The sequence below is a fragment of the Protopterus annectens genome, chromosome 6.part1 (assembly GCF_019279795.1).
Source record: "Protopterus annectens isolate FY-2018-M chromosome 6.part1, PAN1.0, whole genome shotgun sequence".
Lineage (NCBI taxonomy): Eukaryota > Metazoa > Chordata > Ceratodontiformes > Protopteridae > Protopterus > Protopterus annectens.
Window position 1 is genome coordinate 368,956,784 of NC_056738.1, and position 21,650 is coordinate 368,978,433.

Sequence of the window (21,650 nt, forward strand, 5' to 3'; positions counted from 1 at the left end):
GGACGGGGCAATCTTCTTCCAGACTCCAGCAGTCCTTCTGCCTTCGAGGTGGTGGAGAGGGTCCTCTCCACCCCTAGGAGAACTCTGGCACTTACTGTTTTGGATCCTCCCTTCCCATCTTGGGTTCTGAGTTGGAGACCTCATTTCTGCCACCAGGGCAGCCGATTCTGGAGAGCATCCAGTCTCTTCCATCCAGGGAAGCCCAGACCTCTTCTGACACCTCTCTAGAGCATCTCGCCGAGGAGGTTCCTCAGAAGAGAAGACGCAAAAGAAAGCACCTAGATTCCTCAGAGTAGTCTCTCACAATGGTCACTGACTTCAGTGAAGGGGATGGGTCCCCAATCTCTACCTGATATCTGATTTGGAGACATATTAGAGATTCTTCATCAGAGAGGTGGTTGGTCATCCCCAAAGCCCACCTCTGATGGGTCTGTGTTCTTGGAGCCCTTCATGATCTGACCGCCTACATCCTGGGTGTCCCCCACTGCAGATCCTCTCGTGGACTTAGTACCTGCATGGGCTTGGAAGGAACCAGACTGTGCAGAATCTATACCAAAAAGAGCAGACAAGATCCGTAGTGCCTCCTCTGATAGGTCTCACTGGACAAAGGGCATTCCAGTAGATGCAATGGTGGTGGCGGCGGCCACAAAGAAAGAGCTTGCTCAGGAAAACTCTACTGTCCATCCCCCTAACAGGGAGTCCAGGGCTGTGGACAGGTTCGGAAAAAGGGTCTACACTTCTTCCACCTTTACCCTCAGAGCACTGAAATACCTAGCCCATTTCACCAGACTAGGGAGGGATTTATGTAAGGAACTCTAGTTCTGGCCCTGAGTCCATGACGCCGGAGGATCGGACTTCCTTTACATCCCATGTGGCCACTCTATAATTTCCAGCGCGTCCATAAGGCTTATTTCTCACTCTGTTGAGACAACTCTAGGGTGGCTGGTTCTGGCATTGCTATTTAGTGTCACACCTGGATGTGGCTTTTTGATTTCGAGGAAGCTTTTAAAGCATCCTTTGTCATTGCACCCTTTGATGGTTCCTCCCTTTTTGGACCAACTGTATGTGACACTCTCTCCCATAGTGAGAAAGACCCTGTCTGCCGTCAGGATCCGCTTCTCGACCCTATAAAGGTCCTTCTACAGGAAAAAGCATGGGGGGAAAGAAGTTGTAGTTCAAAAAATCCCAGGATCCTTTCCAGGATGCCCAGGGAGATTTTTCCCCGGGGCAGAGGGGGGTATAATTCCAATGGTAGACATGGCCCTCAGGACAGAGGAGGTCTGCATAGTCAGGGGTCTCTGGATTCTCCCTCTGAGAAATCCTTACAGCATCCCTGAGGTGTTGCCCGACTGTCCCTTTCTGGAGTCAGTCATCAGGGGACGATCATCTTTACAATAGATGCCTGGTTAGCCTTCACTAACGACTGTTGGGTGCAAGATGTTCTATCCATACTTTTTTTAAATCCCTCAAAGCCCAAACATCACTTCCCTGATGTCCCACCCAATCAGAGGGAGGCAGCAACTTTGGAAATTGTAAAGTTGCTCAAAAAAGAAAGAGTCATCCTGGAGGTCCCCTCAGACCAGCATGAATCGGGGTTCTCAGGCCCATACTGGACCTGACTTATCTGAACAAGTCAGTGAGGCGCACAAAGTTCAGGGTGATCATGGTTCAGTCCATCCTTCCCTTTTTACAGAAAGACAACTGGATGTTCTTGCTAGACCTGAAGCATGCGTACTGTCATATCAAAATGAACAGACGTTCCAGAAGGTTTCTCCATTTCAGGCAGGGAGCCAGTCACTACTAATGCCACATGCTTCCATTTGGTCTCACTACAGTTCCCAGGGTGTTCACCAAATGCATGACAGTAGTCGCAGCTCATCTCTGACTGCATGGAGTCCATGTGTTTCCTTACCTGGACGACTAGCTCCTATTTGCAACAACCAAGCATCTACTGATCCAGGCCAGGGATTTTCTCCTACAACTTGCCCAGGCTTTAGGAATCACCATAAACTCCAGAAATCACAATTGCAACCTATGCAGATGATAGATTTTATAGGGGCCTGCTTGGACACAACCAAAACCGTAGTCCTTCTTCCACCGGACAGGATTCTGTTTCTGCAGACACATATCAAACAAATATTAGCAGTCTCAGTCCCTACAGCAAGTCTGGTTCTTAGGGCTCTGTGTTCTATGGTTGCAACAATTACATTACTACCAACTGCTCGCTTACATAAGAGAATTCTCCAATGGACACTGTCTGTTCAGTGGTCCCTCATGCATCATCCCCTTCATCATCCTGTCAAACTGTTTCAGGTGTGCAGAAAGTCTTTCTTGTGATGGCTTCACGATCCAGAAATATCTCAGGGTAGACCTTTCATTCTTCCCACCCCCATTGCCACATTAACCATGGATGTCTCCCAGCTGGTGGGGGGGCATTACTCTGATAGACAGTCTAAGGCACATGAACTTCCCAGGAGACCAATCTGCATATCCGTGTCCTATAGATGAGGATGGTTCTTTTAGCATTACAGGCCCTTCACTCCCTTCTTCCTCTGGGGACAATTGCGATTCAGACCGACAACATGTCTGTTGGGTGGTATCTCAAGAAACAAAGGTGAACTAAGTCCTACCCACTTTGTCGAGAAGCAATGAGAGTGTGGCATTGGGCTCTGTCTACCAACTGCTTTCTAGTTGCACTGCACATTCTGGGGGTGAACAACATGTTGGTGGACAGGCTCAGCAGGGTTCTTCAGATGCCTCACAGGTGGTCTCCTAATCAGTCAGTGGCAAACCAGATTTTCCTCAGATGGGATCAACCCTGCTGTGACCTTTTTCCTCCCCTCACAACAAGCGCAGCAGGTACGTTGCCCTGATCCCTCCACAGGGGCAGTCACCAAGAGATGCTGTAGCCCTTGCCTGGCTTCCCAGTGTACTTAATGCCTTTCCTCCTCTCCCCCTAGCTCCCAAATTCTTCAGAAGGCACACAGGTTGAAGAGCAAAGTGATTCTCATTGCCCCTTTTTGGCCTTGACAAGTTTGGTTCACCTTCCTTTGGTCTCGCCTAATTTGCCCTCCGTGGATCTTGGAACCACATCTGGACCTTCTGTCTCACCCCTCAGGGCAAAGTCACCCAGATCTTAACAGTTTGAAACTAACCACATGGTTTCTCCAATTTTGATGATGGCTAGACAGTCCAGACTTTCTTCCCCTCTCCAGAAGATTATCATTTCTGCTGATAAATCTTCCACCTGGAAAATTTATAAAAGCAAGTGGAAAAGGTTTTCCATCTGGTCCCAACACCATCACATTGATCTGCTTACAGCGCCCATTTTGCCAGTCTTGGTTTTTCTGGCTGGTCTTTGTCATTCCAGGGGTCAGTTTCTCTCTCTCAAAATTCAGTTAGCAGCCATTTCTAATTTTCATATCAGAGAGAAGGATATGTCTTTGGCTTCTTTCAGACTTTGCAAAGCCTTTCTCAAGAATACTTTCCTTCTCCGTCTTCCTATCAAGGATCCTACTCCTCCAGGGAATCTTTTGCTAGTTCTACAGGCCTTGACATTACCCCTCCCCTTTGAACCCGATGCTAAGGCTGATTTGAAATTCCTGTCTTGTAAAACAGCCTTTTTAATGTCCTTTACTTTTGCCAAGAGGGTTTCTGAACTTCAGGCTCTTTCTTCCAAACCCCCTTATCTTATTTTCCATAAAGACAGAGATACTTTACATACTAATCTCTATTTCTTACCAAAGGTTGTGTCGGTCCATACTATTTATCAGTCTGTTAATCTTCCTATATTTTTCCAAACTTTCAAAATAAGGTGGAATATATGTTGCATCTTTTGGATGTGCATAGAGACTTGCAGTTTTATTTGGATAGGACAGACTCTTTCAGGAAGTCTGATCAGTTGTTTGTCGCTTTCTGAAATTCCAGAAAAGGGAAAGCGGTTGTTAAAACTACTGTTGCTCATTGGGCTAACAAAGCTGTATTATGCATGTGTATTCCGTGAATAATGTTCTCCTACTTAAACCGGTCAGAGTTCATTCCATGAGATCTATTGCCACTTCTCAGACTTTCTGGTCTAGGGTTTCTTTAGAAGATATTTGTGCAGCTGCATCATGGGCAAACTCCCACACTTTCATTTTGCATTACAAGTTTGACATCATATCTAGGAACAGGGTTGCCTTTGGCTCTGCAGTGCTCCGGAATATCCTTCCATAAAGCCACCCAGATCTATGTAGCTGTGGTCTCTGTTCCAAAGGTTTGATGAAGACTGAACAGACAACATCAGATAAAGAAGTTATGTACTCACCATAACGTTCCATCTGTGTTGTCTGCTTCAGTCTTCATTAACCTTCCCCTCCTCCTTTCCCCTTCATTATCTCTGAAGGACCTGACAAATTGTACTGGGAACCGTTGTTCCTCTGCTGAGCTCCTGGACAACATTTATGCTTTGTTTCCTTTTGGGGTGCAATTTATTTATAAAATTTGTAGTAAACTTGATCTGAGCTATCTCAGAGGAGCTAGGCAGTATGGGTAGGGTGGGAGGAGCACTAGCTTCAGATCCTGAGCTTGCTGACGGCCATGTCGGTTCCGAGCTCAGAACCGAAACCTTCAGGTTCGATGAAGACTTAAGCAGACAATACAGATGGAACATTATGGTGAGCACATAACTTCTTTTTTTAGAATGTGACGGATGAACACAGCGTAGGTTCGATGGTAATGGTATAGTTTATTTTTACACTCACCCCTCTGAAGATAGTAAAGTTGTGTAAAATCTTAACCATAACCGTAGATGTCCTTCTGTTCACTGTTGCAGTATTCTTTACTATAGGGATCTCCTGTTTAGGACAGCCCGATGTTCAGCCAGTATACCAAAGTCCTATAATCTTGTATGCACCGTTTGTCAGACTCATGCTCCCCACAAATAACTTAAGTGATGTACGGCCACAGTTACCCAGAACTGAATTGCCCCAGTAGAGAACAGTGTCCATAGGACAGAGTTGTCCATGCACATCCAGAAGGGGAAAATGCAGAAGAAAAGGGGAAGAACCTCAACCAGAAGGGAATCCAAAACAAAAAAAAAACAGAACAAATGAGGGGGCTGGAGGGTGGAAGCGAATACTGGAACAGTGAAGAGAAGTACATCTATTGTTACAGTAAGATTTTACACAACTGTACTATGTCCTTCTATATCACTGTTGCAGTATTCTGTACTAAAGATAGAGTAAAAAAATGCTCAAGAAACAGAATGGGAGGTGGATGGCTGAGAAGAGCACTCAACAAACCCATACAAATTGGCTCTAGAAAAAACTGCTCTAGCCCTAGAAACCATATCCAGCTTAGAATGCTTAGTAGAAGCATGCACTGAAGACCAAGTAGCAGCTTCAGGGATGGAATTGGTGTCCAACCCCTTGAAGAAAGCACCAGAAGAGGCAACAGCTCTAGTGAAATGAGCTCTAACAGAAGTAGAGAAAGATTTGCCATGAAAATTGACAGCAATTTGTTGAATCCACCACTCAGTTTCTTTCTTTAGACAAGGAAAGAGAGGTACACTGAAATCCAGAGGGTGGAAATGCAGAAGAAAAACTGACTTGCGATACTATTTAAGCTTCTGCATATTGAATGTGGCAAGAGGAAGCATTGGAATAAAAGAGGCCAAAAATCCCAGGGCATGAGGAAACCGTCTGGTTAGAATGGCAGTCAGAGGAAGAAGAGACTGAAAAAAGACTGTCAGTGACAAAACTTTTGGAAGTGGAAGAGAGGCCAAAATTGGCACTGTCTGAATATGCATCCCAGATAGACATGATCCTGAGAGGGAGTCTGGACCCACTTTTGGAAGTTGATGGTGAACCCAAGACTTGGATGAAGGGATATGTGAACTGCAGATCCTGTGAAAGGCAAATGGGAGTAGGTGCCTAAAGCAACAGGTTACCTAAATAAGGAAGAATCTAAATGCCTTGGAGCCTGCAGAAATAAATAACATGAGCTATTCATTTTGTGAATACCCTTGATGCAGTAGAGAGGCCAAAGGGCAAAGCAGAGAACTGAAAATGAGAAAAAGAAACAGAGAAACATAAAACCTTCCTGGAAAGAGGTTGAATAGGGATATGAAGATACACATCCTTCAGATCCAAAGGCACCAGAAACACCTAGGGTAGTAAAAGAGGAAACGGGGTTTGAAGATTAAGCATCTAAAAGGAGGGGACCTTGAGAAAAGTGTTGAGCAGGGAAATCCAGAATAGGTCTCCAAGTGCCTTCCTTTTGAGGAGCCAGGAACATCCTGGAATAAAAGTACCACATGGTTCAGTCCTGGGTCCTCCCCTGTTTGGTATCTACTTCTCTGAAGTACAGGCTAACACAGAAGGTCTTTGGCTAACGAAGTTCGCAGATGACTGCAAACTAGGAGCCATAATCGTAACTCCTAATGATGTGGACATCCTACAAAAGGGCCTCACTGAGACAAATGCCTGGTGTCAAAGCCATGGCCTCAAGCTCAGTGTCAAAAAGTGCATTGTCACCCCCCCCTTGGTAAAAACTCTGTACCCATGAACTACAACATAGGCGGTAGTATACTTAACACCGAAAGTTTGATAAGAGACCTTGGGACACAGGTGGACAGTAGTCTCTCCTTTGATAATCACATCGCCACAGTAGTCAGGAAATACTTCTACGTGGCACACCTCATCACAAAAGGTTTCTCATCCAGAAAAAAAGAGGTCATTGTTCCCCTCTACTCATCACTCATTAGACCCATTATAGAGTACAACGCCCCTTTCGGTATGTACCTCACAAGACATTTACAACAACTGTAAAGGCTGCAGAAATACCTCACAAAGAGGATTACCAGCCTCGAACAGATGCCTTACGCAGACTGTCTCAAAAAACTCCAGCTTTACTCCATCACATATCACTTACTCAGAGGTGATCTCTGCCTAACATTCAAAGCTATGTCAAACCCAGAGCTGTTGGACATGCTCCACTTAAAGAAATCCCAATCCCTCCGAGCTACACGCTCTAGGGACCTAAACCTTGTCACCACAATAAACAGAACATGCTGGAGGGATAGATTCCTGTCCCAGAGACTTCCCATACTCTGGAATAAACTTCCTACCTATATCAAACAAAGCTCCTCATTAGCACTCTTCAAGAAAAATCTTGATGATTGGATGGGAAATAGGAAATTCACCCCGGGGATCACCTCTGTGGCTCTGTTTGACAGTGGCACAGGAAAATAATTTTCTTAGGTGGCAAAAGCCAGGGTACCTTTTTGGCTGGGCTTGTAAAGGCCCCAGGGCTAATAGCCTAGTACCTACCTATGAACCTAAAAACCCTTTTCTACTTGGGAAGGGTTAACAGGCTGAATGGTTCCTTGGTTTACCAGGGACCCTAGGACCTCCAGGAAATGAGGATGTTGCTTAAGGAGGGAGAGACTTTCATACCATGAAGTAACCCTGACAGATGATATAAAGAACCCAAGAGTCTGAAATGAAGATGAGCCAATTTAGAAGACAAAGGGAAAGCCAAAAAGACAAATGAACCTAGTCTAAGAGTAGGGAGAGATTGTCAAAGGGAAGCAGGTGTAGGAAGGAGGCTTCTGAGCCACAGAAGTCTGAGAACCCTTAGCAGTGAAGGCTCGCCTACCTTCCTTTATGCTCTTTGAGGCATGGCAGTGCTGTCTGAGAACAAAAGCAGATCTAGAAGGATAATTCCTCTGAAACTTAGGGATAGGAGAGACAAAAATGTATTTAAGGTCCTGCAAAACTTTGCCATTCTCTTCAAAAGGCTTAAACAGGTCAGCAACAGCAGTCTCAAAAAGATGTTTATTAACCAAAGGAGCATCCAACAACTTGGCTTTATGTCCTCAGGCAAAAACTAGAGATGAAGACAAGAGTAAAGCCTCATGGCAGACCCACAAATCGCTACACTTTAATAGAGTGGCAAGCCACTTGAGAAGTAGAACTTAGTAGATAAGGCAGGAAATTTGAATTCAAAATCAGGGAGGTCAGAAATAACCTGATAAGCCTGAGCAATAAAAGCTATAGCATATCTTGTCATGTGTCTCTGGTAATTAATAGCCAGAGCATATCTGGTCATGTGGTTCTTGGCAATTAATAGGTCTAAAGGCCAAAGCAGAAGCATTGTAAACCTTCTTACCATTTCCACACTGTCCATATCAGAAGGCAAAAGTTTGGAAGAAGGCAAGAGCTTAGAAGGTTTGTCAGAAGAGACCGACACCACAGCATGATCAGCAGAAGGACACTTAAGTAAATATTGACAATCCTCAGGGACCTTATAGAACCTGTAAACAACAATGAAAGTGTCTAACAAGGCAGCCAACACAGGAGGAACAGCATAAGGTTTAGGTGTATCCACCTGAAGCAACTCGTAATATCTCCTCTGATTTTCAGACACTTGAAGAATCCCACTTAAAGTATTCCATTAGCCCAGCAATTCTGCCCCCAAGGACAATTCCTCAAAAGGAGACTCAGGACTACTAGACTGCTGTTCATCAGAACCATAAGGCAAAGGCATCTGTGAAGAGTAGGACAAGAACCTCTCATCAAACTCTGAATCCTCATCCAAGGAATCCGGTTCCCTAGATCCTTTAGAAGGTGTAGAGGTCCAAGGAGGAGCAGGCACTGAAACCCTTTGAGGAGGCTTCAGGGCCACCAAAGCAGAAAGCTAGCCCTGAGTAAACTCTTGCCATTCCCTTTGAGGATCCCCAGGATGGACTGAAACATGCTTCGTCTTTTGTCTTTTTTTGAAAGGGACATCAGCACAACAAATACTGGAGGGATCCAACCCTTGGCGAGATTCAGTTAAGCGTACCCGTAACCTCCTCCTTGACCAGCATCTGTGGAATCCTTCTAGAACCCTCTGAGATAATCAGCTGTGGTTCCCCCTTGCTGTCCAGAGCAGATGCATGCAAATCCACAGAGGACATGCAAAAAGACAGATCTATACTGCCTCCAGATATGGTCGTGGCAGAGGAATCAGATGTAGATGCTGGACAGCTTACAGAACTATTTCTCGCTTCTAGAGGGATGTTCGGTGTTTGCTGGACAATAAAGAATTCAGCCAAGACTTCTTGACCTTCTTCTTACCTAGCAGGAATATCTCAGGGTTAATGGATACCACCATGCTACCCTGGGCTAACTGTTTAAGCTGTTGATTTTCAAAATAAATGGCCAAGGAGGGCAAATTGCTTATGAGTGCCTTAGGCACAAATGCCTTACAGATAATACAGAAGGTATGGTCCTGGGAAGCACCAAAACGAAAGACACTTTTCATGGGGAATCTGCCTCCCATACTACAATCTGATGTTAATCTTCTTTCCATTCCTCACCAATGGGTTCGGCTCCAAGCCCTCGGAACTGAGTTGACCTAATACCAAGCTCGCGCCAGCGAAAAACTCTCGAGATATGTTTCTACCCACATTGCCCTTCTTCCTTCTCAGATCTCGTTTGCCACATAGCCGTAAAGCCGCGTTTCAGCCGAGCTCTCAGATAAGTGAAAACTTTTTGATTATATCTTAGGATATTTTGTCACCTTTCTTCTTGTTTGTGGTTTATATTGATAATTCTGTGTTTTTACAGTTATATTTAGACTTTTCACTCCTGCTTCTACCAGTTTGGTCAACTCTTTAAGTACCATTGTTGGTATGGCCTTCTCTTTCTTCTCTTGTGGTATTCATTGAATACCATCATTGGTATTTCTCTTATCTTTCCCTTTTATCTGACTAGTTGTGTTTGTGCGTGTATTTTTTTTTTTTTTACATATTTCATAGATATTGTGCGTATTTAGATAGTTTTAGACATAGAGATAGTTTAAATTTTTTTTTATAGTAATCTTCCTTGATTGTTGTGTGTAAATTTCATGTCTGATAAAAAGAGCACATCGGGTTTTAAACATTGTGCTTCTTGTAAGGATAAACTTCCGAACAGTGAGTCTTATGATGATTGTGTTTATTGTTTGGGGGTGCCCCATCTTTCGGTGCAACCTTCTTATGCGATTTGTCAAAGTTATTCAGTCAGCGCACTTTGAACGGGCGCAAGCGTAAGTTGATCCTAAAGGGCCTACTAAAGTCGCCCTTTTCAGAGGCCCTTTATGTGACGGAGGTCCCATCCCCTCCAGTTAAGGATAAGAAAAGGTTCCATTCAGTTCCCGCTTCACCATCTGGTGACCAGAGCAAATCTGTGAAACCTAAAGTGCCAAAATTATCTTCAGAGCACAAGTCTAGCTCATCCGGCACTGACCTCTTCTGCTTCAGCTATGACTGTTCCTAGGTCGGTACCAGCTTCGACTCTTGATACTGTCTCCGGCACTGACTGTCGACCTCACGACTGCTACGACTTTGGCACCGGGTGCCACTTCGACACAGTGCATGCCTTTGATGCCTATCTCTGCAATTATGATTGAACCTCCTGCATCACTTCTGAGTGCCCCGTTGGCACCAAGCTGTTTTATGGCCCTGACAAGTACGAATTTGACCCCACAGCTTCCGGTCTTCAAACTTGAGACATAGGTGCTGGCAGATTCCACACCACGGACCTGATACTGTCCATCCACAGACCCATTTCTAGGGCAGGTGTACAGTCCCTTCCTAGAATGACCGGATTCCCTGTCCGGAGTATCCACTAGATCCACCAGGAGCCTTTCAGAACTTGATATGGTGTGTCTTGTGGACCAGCTGTTGACAGCCAGGGGGATACCCACTTCTTCCAGGACCCATCCTCCTGCAGGACTTGGGTTGACTTCCACGGGGTCCATCCTATTCTCCTCCTTTGTCCATACCAGTTTCAAAGCCTTCTGCTCCGACGTTGTTTTCGGAACCCCCCCCGTCTCAGCACCTGCAGTTGACCTCACTGGGGCTCCGGGACTGTCCCTTTGGTCCTCAGTTCCTGCTGAACCGGTCCTTCCTCAACCCTGTGATTGGGCTGCAGGCTCCTTGGTTCATGGCACGGTTCCGAGTGTTTCTTCAGCTCCGTCATTGGTACCAGGAGTCCTGTCTGCACTGATCCTGCTTGAGACTCCATCCTTGGGAGCGGGTTTAACGGAGCGGGGTGTGACCCTGGTTCCGAGGTTGTCCTTCGGTTCTGGGCTCCCATCCCTCTTTTTGTGGACCTGCTTTCCATGCTATGGAGAGGGCACTTGCTTCTGGAAGCATTCTGCCGACGTCGGAACCCCAGACCTCTCCCCTTGAGCTACAGCTGTCACAGGCCACCTCCCCGGACACCAGGCAGGAAAGCTGCAGGTCTCTCCATTGCAGGGTGCTCCCTCTTCCAAGTCCTCCTCAGAAGTCCCCACTGAGGAGCCCCCATAGCAGAGATCACGCAAGAGGAAGCATGTAGACTCGCCTGAGGAGCCTCTAACAGAAGACACAGATTTCGATGATGGTGAAGGGTTCCCCACAGTCACCCACTGAGGATGTCTCCTTCGGGGACATCCTTGAGATGCTGAAGCAGAGAGGTGACCAGACATCCACTAATCCTTCTTCCGAGAAGTCCGTGTTTCTGGAAGCTTTCCTTGCCCGGCCACCTACCTCTTGGGTGACCCCGCCTGCAGACGACCTAGCTCAGCTCATGGTGCAGCTCACTTGGAAGAACCCTGATTCTGTTGATTCGATCCCTCGGAGACCTGACAAGATACTTTCTCCACCTGAGGAAAACCCATATTGATCCAGAGGTTTACCAGTCGATGCTATGGTGGTGGCGGCGACCACGAAAAAGGAACACTCTGAAGAGTCATCCTGTTCACCCATCCAACAGAGAGTCCCAGGCCGTGGACAGATTGGGGAAGCGAGTCTTTGCTTCAGCGACCTTTGCCATATGGTCCCTGAACTACTTGGCACATTTTACGAGGCTCCAAAGAGACTTGATCTCTGAACTCTCCGGAACACTTGCAGGGCAGGTGTCTGACGAGGTAAGGGATAAAGTTGCCTCGCAGCTCACAGTCCTGGAATCTATCTCCAATTCGTCCATGAGGTTCCTCTCACACGCAACTGAAGGGGCGGCTAGAGCTGCAGGTTCAGGCATAGTTATGAGATGCCATGTTTCGATACACCTTTGTGACCTCGCAGACCCTTTCAAGTCTTCCTTCCTGAATGCTCCCATCGAAGCCTTTTTCCTTTTTGGCCCCAATGTGACGGACACTGACCAGATGTGAGCAGGGCGGTAAGAACCTGTCTGCTGTAGGTCTACATTTTTCTAACCCTCAGCATTCCTTTTCTAGGAACCAGAGGAGTGGCAAAATGTGGCACAACAAATCTCAGGGTCCTTTCCGTGCCACGTGTGGTGATGATACCCCCAGGGGCAGAGGGGGTAACAATTCTGGAAGACGCTCCTACCAAGGCAGAGGAGGTCCACGTAATCAGGGACCCAGGGATTTTTTGTCTGGGCAGCCGTATCAGCGCTTCTGAAGAGTGGCCCAATTGCTTTCCTCTGGAAGCAGTCGGGAGTCGTTTCTCTCTGCATCTGCCTGCCTAGCATTCAATAACCAGTGATCGTTGGATGCAGAAGATCATAACCACAGGTTACACCATTCTCCTCATCACTTACCCAAAGCGTCCGGCAAAACTTTCCGACGTTTCACCCAGTGAAAGGGAAGAAGCAGCTGTGGAAATAAACAAGCTGTGTCAAAAAAGAGTCATCCAATTAGTCCCACCAGACCAATGCGGATCGAGATTTTAATCAAGACTTTTTTTTGGTGCCAAAAAAGACAGGGGACTGGAGACCCATTCTGGATCTCAGCAATTTGAACAAGTCTGTTGCCCAAACCAAATTCCGAATGGTCACGGTTCAGTCCATTCTCCCTTTTTTAAGGAAAGGCGATTGGATGTGCTCTATAGACCTTTGGGATGCATATTACCACATTAAAATGAAGAAATGTTCCAGGAGTCTCCTTCGTTTCTGGCTAGGAGACAATCATTACCAGTTTTGTGCCCTGCCATTCGGACTCTCTGCAGCCCCCAGAGTGTTCACAAAGTGCATGGCAGTGGTTACAGCTCACTTGAGACTACAAGGATTCTGGCTGTTTCTGTATTTGGACAATTGGCTTCTTACCGCCTCCGCCAGTCATCTTCTGATAACAGCCCTGCAATACAACCGTTTACTGGCAAAAATTTTGGGGATAACTGTAAAGTGGGAGAAATCCAATCTTACTCCTGTCCAGAAGATAGAATTCATCAGAGCAGTCTTCAACACCCACTTTTGTCTGGTGTCGCTCCCAGCTCAGAGACTTCAGAGATTGAGGCTTCAGCTCCGGGTGATACTCTGTCAAAACAAAGTCTCAGCAAGAGATGTTCTTCAGGTTTTAGGATCCATGGCAGCTTCCATACCAATAGTGCCTCTTGCGAAACTGCACATGCGAATACTTCAATGGCGGCTTCTCTCTCAGTGATGACCAGTTCTTGCAAGCAGGACCGTCTTTGGTGGTTAAGGTAAGGCCAGACACAGAACTTTGGAGCTTCCATTCCAGCCCCCTCAGCCCAAAGCCATTGTGACCACGGATGCTTCCCTGATAGGGTGAGGTGGCCATTTCCAGGGAAAGACAGTCCAAGGTGCATGGTCCACATTGGAGGCCAACTTGCATATCAACATTCTAGAACTGAGAGTGGTGCTGTTAGCGTTGTAAGCATTCCAACCTGTTCTGCCTTCTGGAATGATTGCAGTTTAGTCAGACAATATGTCAGTAGTCTGGTATATCAACAAGCAAGGAGGAACCAAGTCCTATTCCCTGTGTCGAGAGGCCATGAGAATTTGGCAGTGGGCGATAGCTTCCAACCGCTTTCTGATAGCAGTGCATATCCTGGGGATTTCCAGTGTGATTGCAGACAAGTTGAGCAGATGTATTCTCTTGCCTCATGAGTGGTCTTTCAATCCCGAAGTAGCGGCAGAAATTTTCAGCTGTTGGGGCCAACCTTGCTGCGAACTATTCGCCTCCTCATCAAACAACAAATGCAGCAGCTATTTTGCCCTATCCCCCCCCCCCCCCAAGGGGGAGTCCCGAAGGATGCTCTGATTCACGATTGGCCCACGGGACTGCTATATGCCTATCCCCCCCCCCTATTCCTCGGATACCTCAGTTCATAAAGCCATTCGGTTGAAATGCAAAGTGATCCTCATAGCCCTATTTTGGACTCGATAAGTTTGGTTCTCCTTCCTTCGGCCTCATCTCTTATGTTGACCGTGGATTTTTGGACCCTCTTCCAGATTTAATTTCTCACCACCAAGGGTTGAGTCATCCAAACCTCTCCAGTCTCAAGCTGACAGCTTGGTTTCTCCACTTCCGTTAGTCGCCGGGCAGGATGTTCTCACCTCACCTGTTCGTAATATTATTGTGGCCTCTCATAAACCATCCACCAGAAGACTATATCAGGGCAAGTGGAAAAGATTCTCTATTTGGTCAAAGAAAAAGATGCTTGATCCATATTCGGTTCCAGTCACAGTGGTTTTAAGATACCTATCTAAGTTTTTCCAAGATGGAGCCACAGCCTCTACCATACGAGTACATCTAGTGGGTATTTCAGACTGTCATAATGGATTAGGATGGTACTCCCCTCATATCACTACATCTATGTAAAACTTTTCTCAAAGGTGTTTTTCACATTAGCCCTCCAATCAGACAGCCTATAGAGCCATGGAGCCTCACATTAGTTCTTCAGTCTTTAACTCAACCTCCATTTTTGCCTACAGCGAAGTGTGACTTCATATTCTTGTCATGGAAATCTCTGTTTCTGGTAGCCATCACGTCAGCCAGATGAATTTCTGAGCTTCAGGCATTATGCACCAAAAGGCCCTATCTAATCTTCCACAAGGACAGATTATCAATCTGAACAAATCCATCTTTCCTCCCCAAAGTTGTTTCTGACTTTTCCATCACTCAGATTATTGACTTATTTTTCCCAAATTTTTCTAATAAAGGGGAATACTGCCTACATTCCGTGGATGTGCACAGATAATTGAGATTTTATTTAGACAGGACCAAAGCATTTCGTAAAACTGAACAACTTTTCATTTCCTTTTCTGGGGCTAGAATGGGAAATTCTGTCTCCAAGGTCACTTTATCAAAATGGTTGAGAGACTGCATACACTTCACGTATTCATTTGCAAAAGAACCTACGCCACAGAATAGTAAAGCCCATTCTACTAGATCTATGGCAACATCTGTAGCCTTCCATTCCAGGGCTTCTATGGATATCATCTGTGCAGCAGTCACTTGGGCTAAACCCCACACACTTATCAGTCATTACAAATTGGATGTGGTCTCCAGAGGGAGAGCTGCCTTCGGCTCAATGGTACTCAGGAGCGTTCTTCCATAAGGGCTGCCCAAGGATCACAAAGTAGCTGGGAATTCTGTCCCATCAGTGAGGAATGGAAAGAAGATTAACAACATCAGATAAAGAAGTTATGTCTTACCATAACGTTCCATCTGTGTTGTTGATCTTCTTTCATGCATCACTTCCCACCCTCCTTCCCCTGCCAAAGGCTCCTATGGGATACTTTGTGTCCAAGTGGTGTCTTAGGGCACTTGTGCAGAAATGGCCTCTGCTTTACTTGTGTAACATGGGCAAACTCGATCTGAAGTAAAAGGGAGAAGGGCATTGTGGGTAGAAACATAGCTCGAGAGTTTTTGGCTGGCGCGTGCTTAGTATTAGGCCGATTCGGTTCTGAGGGTTCGGAATCGAACCCTTCAGTAATGAATGAAAGAAGATCAAGAACACAGATGGAATGTTATGGTAAGACATAACTTCTTTTTTTCCCTTCTTGGAGGACATGAACTCTAGTTAAATAAAATAAAATACAAGTCCAAAGGAAAGTTAAAAAAAAAAAAAAAGGCAACCTGGGGTACTCGTCTGATGGCTGGGTAACCAGCACAACAAGGCATTCAGACCGATGAGTGATAATGGCATTCGGACTTTTGGCAAAAAAATTTCAGGGTAACTGTGTCCGTATGTCACTTTTATGCCCAACGCTTGTTTCGGGGAGCATATGTGCAATGTACGGTGCATACAAGATCTTAAGGCTTTGGTATATCTGGCTGTCTTAGGCGGGAGATCCCTATAGTAAAGAATACTGTAACAAAGATATAGGACATTTGTTATTATAGGAAGCACCTTATTGATGAATAGGCTAGAATAGATGTGTACAAAGTCATTCCTCATTGCTGTTTTGCTGCATGGCCACACCAGATAAACTTGTCATACTGCAGCAGTCTTTACCAAAATTATGTGCATTTGTATGTTACCCCTCAAATCTTCATGATGCTATAAAATATGCTATAGAAGAACTGTTAGGCCAATACATAAGGATAATATGCAGAATTTCTACTTGCTGTATATTCTTTTTTAGTATTCCATTAGAGAAGAAAAATATCTTGAGTAACTAAGTTCAAAAATGAAGTTCCTAAATTATGAATGTTTCATCTTTTTTTTTTTCATTGTCCTTAGCATGTATTACTTAGTCTGCGATTCAGTGAACTATCTTGGGATCATACGTACCCTGAGGAAGAGGATGAAACTCAGATTTTGTGGCTAGAATTTGATGGGGATGATGAAGGAACAAAAGTGAATAAATTGTTAAAGATTTATTCTAAACAGGTAACTACATTTTTTTAAGTAAAAATGCAACCATTAACCCAAACAACTGCACTAGAGAAAATTAGTATGCATAAGCATTACTTTTGACAGTCTGAGTACCATCCCATAAGGTAAGAAGCCTTTTTGGAAAAGAAAGAGATTACAAGCCCTGCAATGACATTTGAAGGTTTAATGGGATGTCTCACCTCCAAGTAAATCAAAAACATCCCCCATAATTGACTGAGTAAAATGAGCATTAACAAGCTTTCAGACATCATACTCTGTATCAGGTCACATATTGCAAAGAAACAGAAGTGCTAAGGCACATTAAGATACTGAGGTTCATTGACAGGTTAGCTACTCATTATTTTGCAGATAGAGTTGGTTTTAAGCCTGAGTTTTACTGAGAACAATGAATTTAACCAAGCTTTCAGCTCACCTTGCTACCATGCCTTTTTTAAAATAAAATGCTGCTGTAGTCTTTCACTGTGAAGGATCTGTATATCGTTTCCAGTTCTTGGAACTTATTATGTTTATAATATTATCAGTATTATTGCAAACATAAGATTTCAACTCAGCAATTTAAATTTGCTGATATGGAAAGTGCCATGTTTTGTTTCTGGTAGAAAATTGTACACAGTATATTTTCTGTCTGTGCACTGCTGCTGTTCCAGTGTGAATTGTTTTCTTCTTTCATTCATAGTTGTGTTTAAGCAAAGGGATTTGGGAAGTGTAGAGGGACGTGTCCCATGCCTTTTGCCATGCAAAAAAAAGAGAAAAAGTGCTATTTGTGAGTTCGGCTAGCAGTTGATGGCTTGAACTTTTTTCATCTGTTTAAGCCTGTATCTAGTTGAAACATGGAGAAGTGTAGGGAAGAATAAAATTGTTAGAACTGTTGTAATATTTAGATGCTCCTGTATTCCACAGAAAAATCACGTTCACTTGTGACCACATAAAAATGAGAACATTTTCTAATAGCAACATACATGACTTTTGTCATTGCAGTCACAACCGTTCTCGAAATCCCATTACTAATGATGAAGCATCCAACTCCTCTCATGTTACTTTCTCATGTTCCTAAAATGTTTAACCTTTGAGCATTTCTTCTACAGTACTAAAACAAGTGTGTACAAGTTCTGCAAACTATTATCTCAGGGAGCATATGGTGCCTTGAAAGAGAAAGAAGGGGACAAAGGAAGCAGGGCGTCTGCAATAAATTGTGATGAAGTAAAGGCTACGTATATGGTGTCTGGAAATTATGAAAACTATACTTAGACACAACACATGTGTGTGTGTGTGTGTGTGTGTGTGTGTGTGTGTGTGTGTGTGTGTGTGTGTGTGTGTGTGTGTATATATATATATATATATATGTGTGTGTGTGTGTGTATATATATATATATATATATATATATATAATGTGTGTGTGTGTGTGTGTGTACTTACACACACTCACACATATATGGAAATTAGATTCGCCGATAGACTTTCTGAACTACTTTCAATCCATTTGCCAGGCAGAAGTCTAGAATGTCCTCTCCCTCTTTTTTCCTGTTGCCCCACCCACATGTACCAAGGCAAATGTTCTTCGTGTTTCACTGTTGCAGTCATCACATTTGAGTTATCTGCCTGCAGGTAGCCCTCAGTCGGCCTGAATTCCACAGTCCTGGAATTTCTGCATCGGATGCTGTCGCTTCTTCCATGACGTCAGGACGTCATGGGTATAAAACATGCAGCCGACACCATTACATCAGTCTTTCTTGCCGTGCAGTGTCCGAAGCAAAAGCAGTTCGCTAGTGCCAGTCGGCCGCCTCCTGAAATTTTTGTTTTTCGAGTTTCATACCTGAAGTCTTCTAAAAGATAAGTACACCGTTGGGGATCCTTTTTTTCTTGCTCTAACCGATGTCACAAAAAGTTAATAATTGTCTGGCCTGTGGAAAGAAAATACCTCACAGAGATTTTCATTCTTACTGCGCCATCTATTTAGGCCCAGACCACAATGTTCCTCGCTGTCGGTTTTGTGACTTGCTCAATGCCCGAACTATTCGTCGTCAGGTTATTTTTTTCGCTAAATTATTTTGCTCTCGTTCTCTGTATTCTGAAATAACTTTGATAAGCTATCCGACTACAGATCTTCTGAAAAAACGTAAGGATAAAGACAGAGACAGACCGCATAGGTCATTACTCAGTGAGGCACTTTCACAGCCCCTGATACCCACTTCTACAGATTTGCAGGCCTCTGCAGAGACCCTTTCCGAGTCCAGTATGCCACGAGTTGCTTCTTCGACTTTAGATCCTGCGGATGTCTCTACCTTGTATGGGTCTGGAGCCGCTGTGCAGGCACCGACTTCTGAGGGTGTATTCCACCCTTCTGATGTTCGTAGTAAACCAACATCTTCGTTTTTGACTAAAACTACTGAGGTTCTCTGGCTCAGAGTTTGGAATTCGCCTAGAAAACCGACGATCAAAGTGCATGCTCAATCTCCCATGCCACGGAAACAAGTGCTTGGAATGGCTGAAGACCTAATAACTTTAATTAGGGGAAGTCAGTTTTCCCCCTCTATGAGACAAAGGATTGATTCTCCTTCTGATTCTACAGACCGTGACTCTGATCCCTCTGATTACCAGGACATTCCCTTATCTACCTGTGAGGATTCAGATTCAGAGGATTCCATCCCCTCTGCCTCCCCTCCAGTGGACTTTCCCTTTGGTGAAACCTTGCATACCTTAAGAGAGGATTTCTGCTGGGAATGCCAGGACTACCCACAGTCCAAAAAGAGACTCAGAGAATTTTTTGACTTGCCTTAGCACAGGCCTCTAGCTATACCCCCTGTTCTGGATATTGTAGATGATGTCTTCTTGGAATCCAGCCTTACCCCTGATAACTTGCCTCCAGTGGCCAGGAATTCTGGCAGGTACTACAGAGTACCTGACTCCCACAAGTTTCTCTTTAAGAATCCTACTGCAGCTCTAGAGACCATTTCCCAGGGACCTAAAGGCATTAAGGCTACAATAGCCAAAAGCCCTACCCCTTTGGCCAGGGACTCTAGGGCTTTAGATAGATGGGTTAAGAAGATATACACCTCTGCTACTCTTGCCATCAGGGCTTTAAATTGCCAGTTTCATATGTTGAAGTATCAGCGATATATTATGGAGCTAATTAAATGGAAAATGATGTTGATTCCTGATTGTGCAGAACATAAAGATTTACAAGAGTTAATGCATTCTGCTAACCAAGTTGGAAAACATACTTTGCAATGTGGTTTTGATGCTTTAGAAGCATCTTGAGCATCGTGCAGGGCTGTTTATTTATTTTATTTTATTTATTTTATTTTACATTTGTTGACCGGGCTAGTCTAGCTGGATACATGTCCTTTTTCAGTAGAGGCCCAGGGAGAAAAGCTCCAGAAGTAATGAAAGGTACATATCATATACAAAGAAGGTGCATATCATATACAGGCAAAGGTAAATATTATACACATAAGATATATAAACAATTGGTTATGCATTCTGTTGCCTAGAGGTGCAGGCAAGTGAACATATTAGTAACATATAGGCATAAACACAAATTGACTTCAGTTCCATTAGGAAACCAGTGGAGGCTTTTGTAGTTAATCTAAGAAGGTTACAAAGTGCTTCCTTCTGGGACAGAGAAAGATTTTGGGATGGTAAGAGGCTAGGAGGTGTTGGACGTTTGGTGCTAGTCTGGTTTAGTACAGGAGCATAGCCAGTGGGACTTAAGGAATTCTTTAAGGTGATTTTTGAATTGATTTAGAGAGGTCAAGAGTCTTAGTTTGCTTGGAAGGGAGTTCCAGAGTTTTCCAATGGAATTAGCATAGAGAGCATCACCTCCCGAGTTGTTAGATTTAATGGTTTGCACTTGGAGGCTTTTAGATGATCTGAGGCAAGTGAGGTTGGAGTAGGGGGTAAGTATTTTGCTCAATGAGGGGGTTTTGTCAGGTTGATTCATTATTTTGAATGCCTCAGCAAGTTGGTTGAGTTTGAGTATATTGGGCAATTCTAGCCAGTCAAGTGATTTTAGGTTTAGGCAGTGATGGGTTTGATAAGGCATTCCCGTTATAAATCTGGCTATATGGTTATAGGCTGTTGTCACTGAGCCTGTTCTTAGAAGGCATGCGTAGCTTAAGGAACATACCTTGCCAGATATGTCAAAGCAAAATTACTAGATGCACCACTAAATCAAGAATTCCCGTTTGGCAATAAAGCAGAAGTCGTCCTCAAAAAGATGGAGGAAAAAGCTAAATCTATGCAAACTCTTACTTATTTACTAGAGGTACAGCCACCTAGATTCAGTAGGCATTGGCCTTCAAAAAACTGGTCCTTTCCAGTCCCTCCCACACCTTCTTAGTCCTAACTGAACCACCACGATTACAGTCTCAGAGTATGCACAGATCTAAGCAATAGAGTGCTCCCACTTCTAAAACAGGGAGTAGTAAGCCAGCATCCTATGGTAAAATCTCACAATGACTTATCCTTAATTCTTCCAAGCCTTGCCCAAGTACTTGCACCCTTAGGAGGAAAACTTGACCTACATGCAAAAAACTGGGAGTACATCACCCAGGACTGATGGGTATTGAACATTGTATCCCAGGATACAGATTCTACTTCCACTGACTTCCAACCCCAAGCTGATGGCCAGACCTTCCCCCAAACCAGTGGGCAGTACTTTCTCTTCTCAGTATCAAGGCTATTCAACCTGTCTCAGCAGAGCATAGGGGACATGGTTTTTACTCCAGACTGTTTCTGGTCCCCAGGAAAGAAACCTCTTGGCACTCTATCCTGGATCTGTCTATTCTCAACACCTTCCTATTTTTTTCCAAGGTTCAAGATACTTACTCTCCAATAGCTGCTTTCTATGCTAGCCATGGACTCTTGGCTAGCCACCCTAGACTTAAAAGAAGCTTATCTGCACATCCCCATAAGGGAATCTTGTAAGAAATACCTACGTTTCAGAGCAGGCTCTATGCATTATCAATTCTCTGTACTTCCCTTTGGCTTATCTACTGCGCCCAGGGTATTCACAAAATGCCTAGCTCCAGCCATTGCATATTGCAGCCAG

The 21,650-nt window shown here is 44.5% G+C and overlaps 1 protein-coding gene across 1 annotated transcript in view; it reads left to right on the plus strand.

Moving 5' to 3' along the window:
• FRMD8 (FERM domain containing 8) overlaps positions 1 to 21,650 on the plus strand; it is a 1,254,366-nt gene that overhangs the window by 900,272 nt on the left and 332,444 nt on the right. The window contains exon 9 of the mRNA XM_044075785.1: positions 16,445 to 16,594. Within this exon, the coding sequence (XP_043931720.1) occupies positions 16,445 to 16,594 (150 nt within the window). The remainder of the gene's footprint in view (positions 1 to 16,444; positions 16,595 to 21,650) is intronic.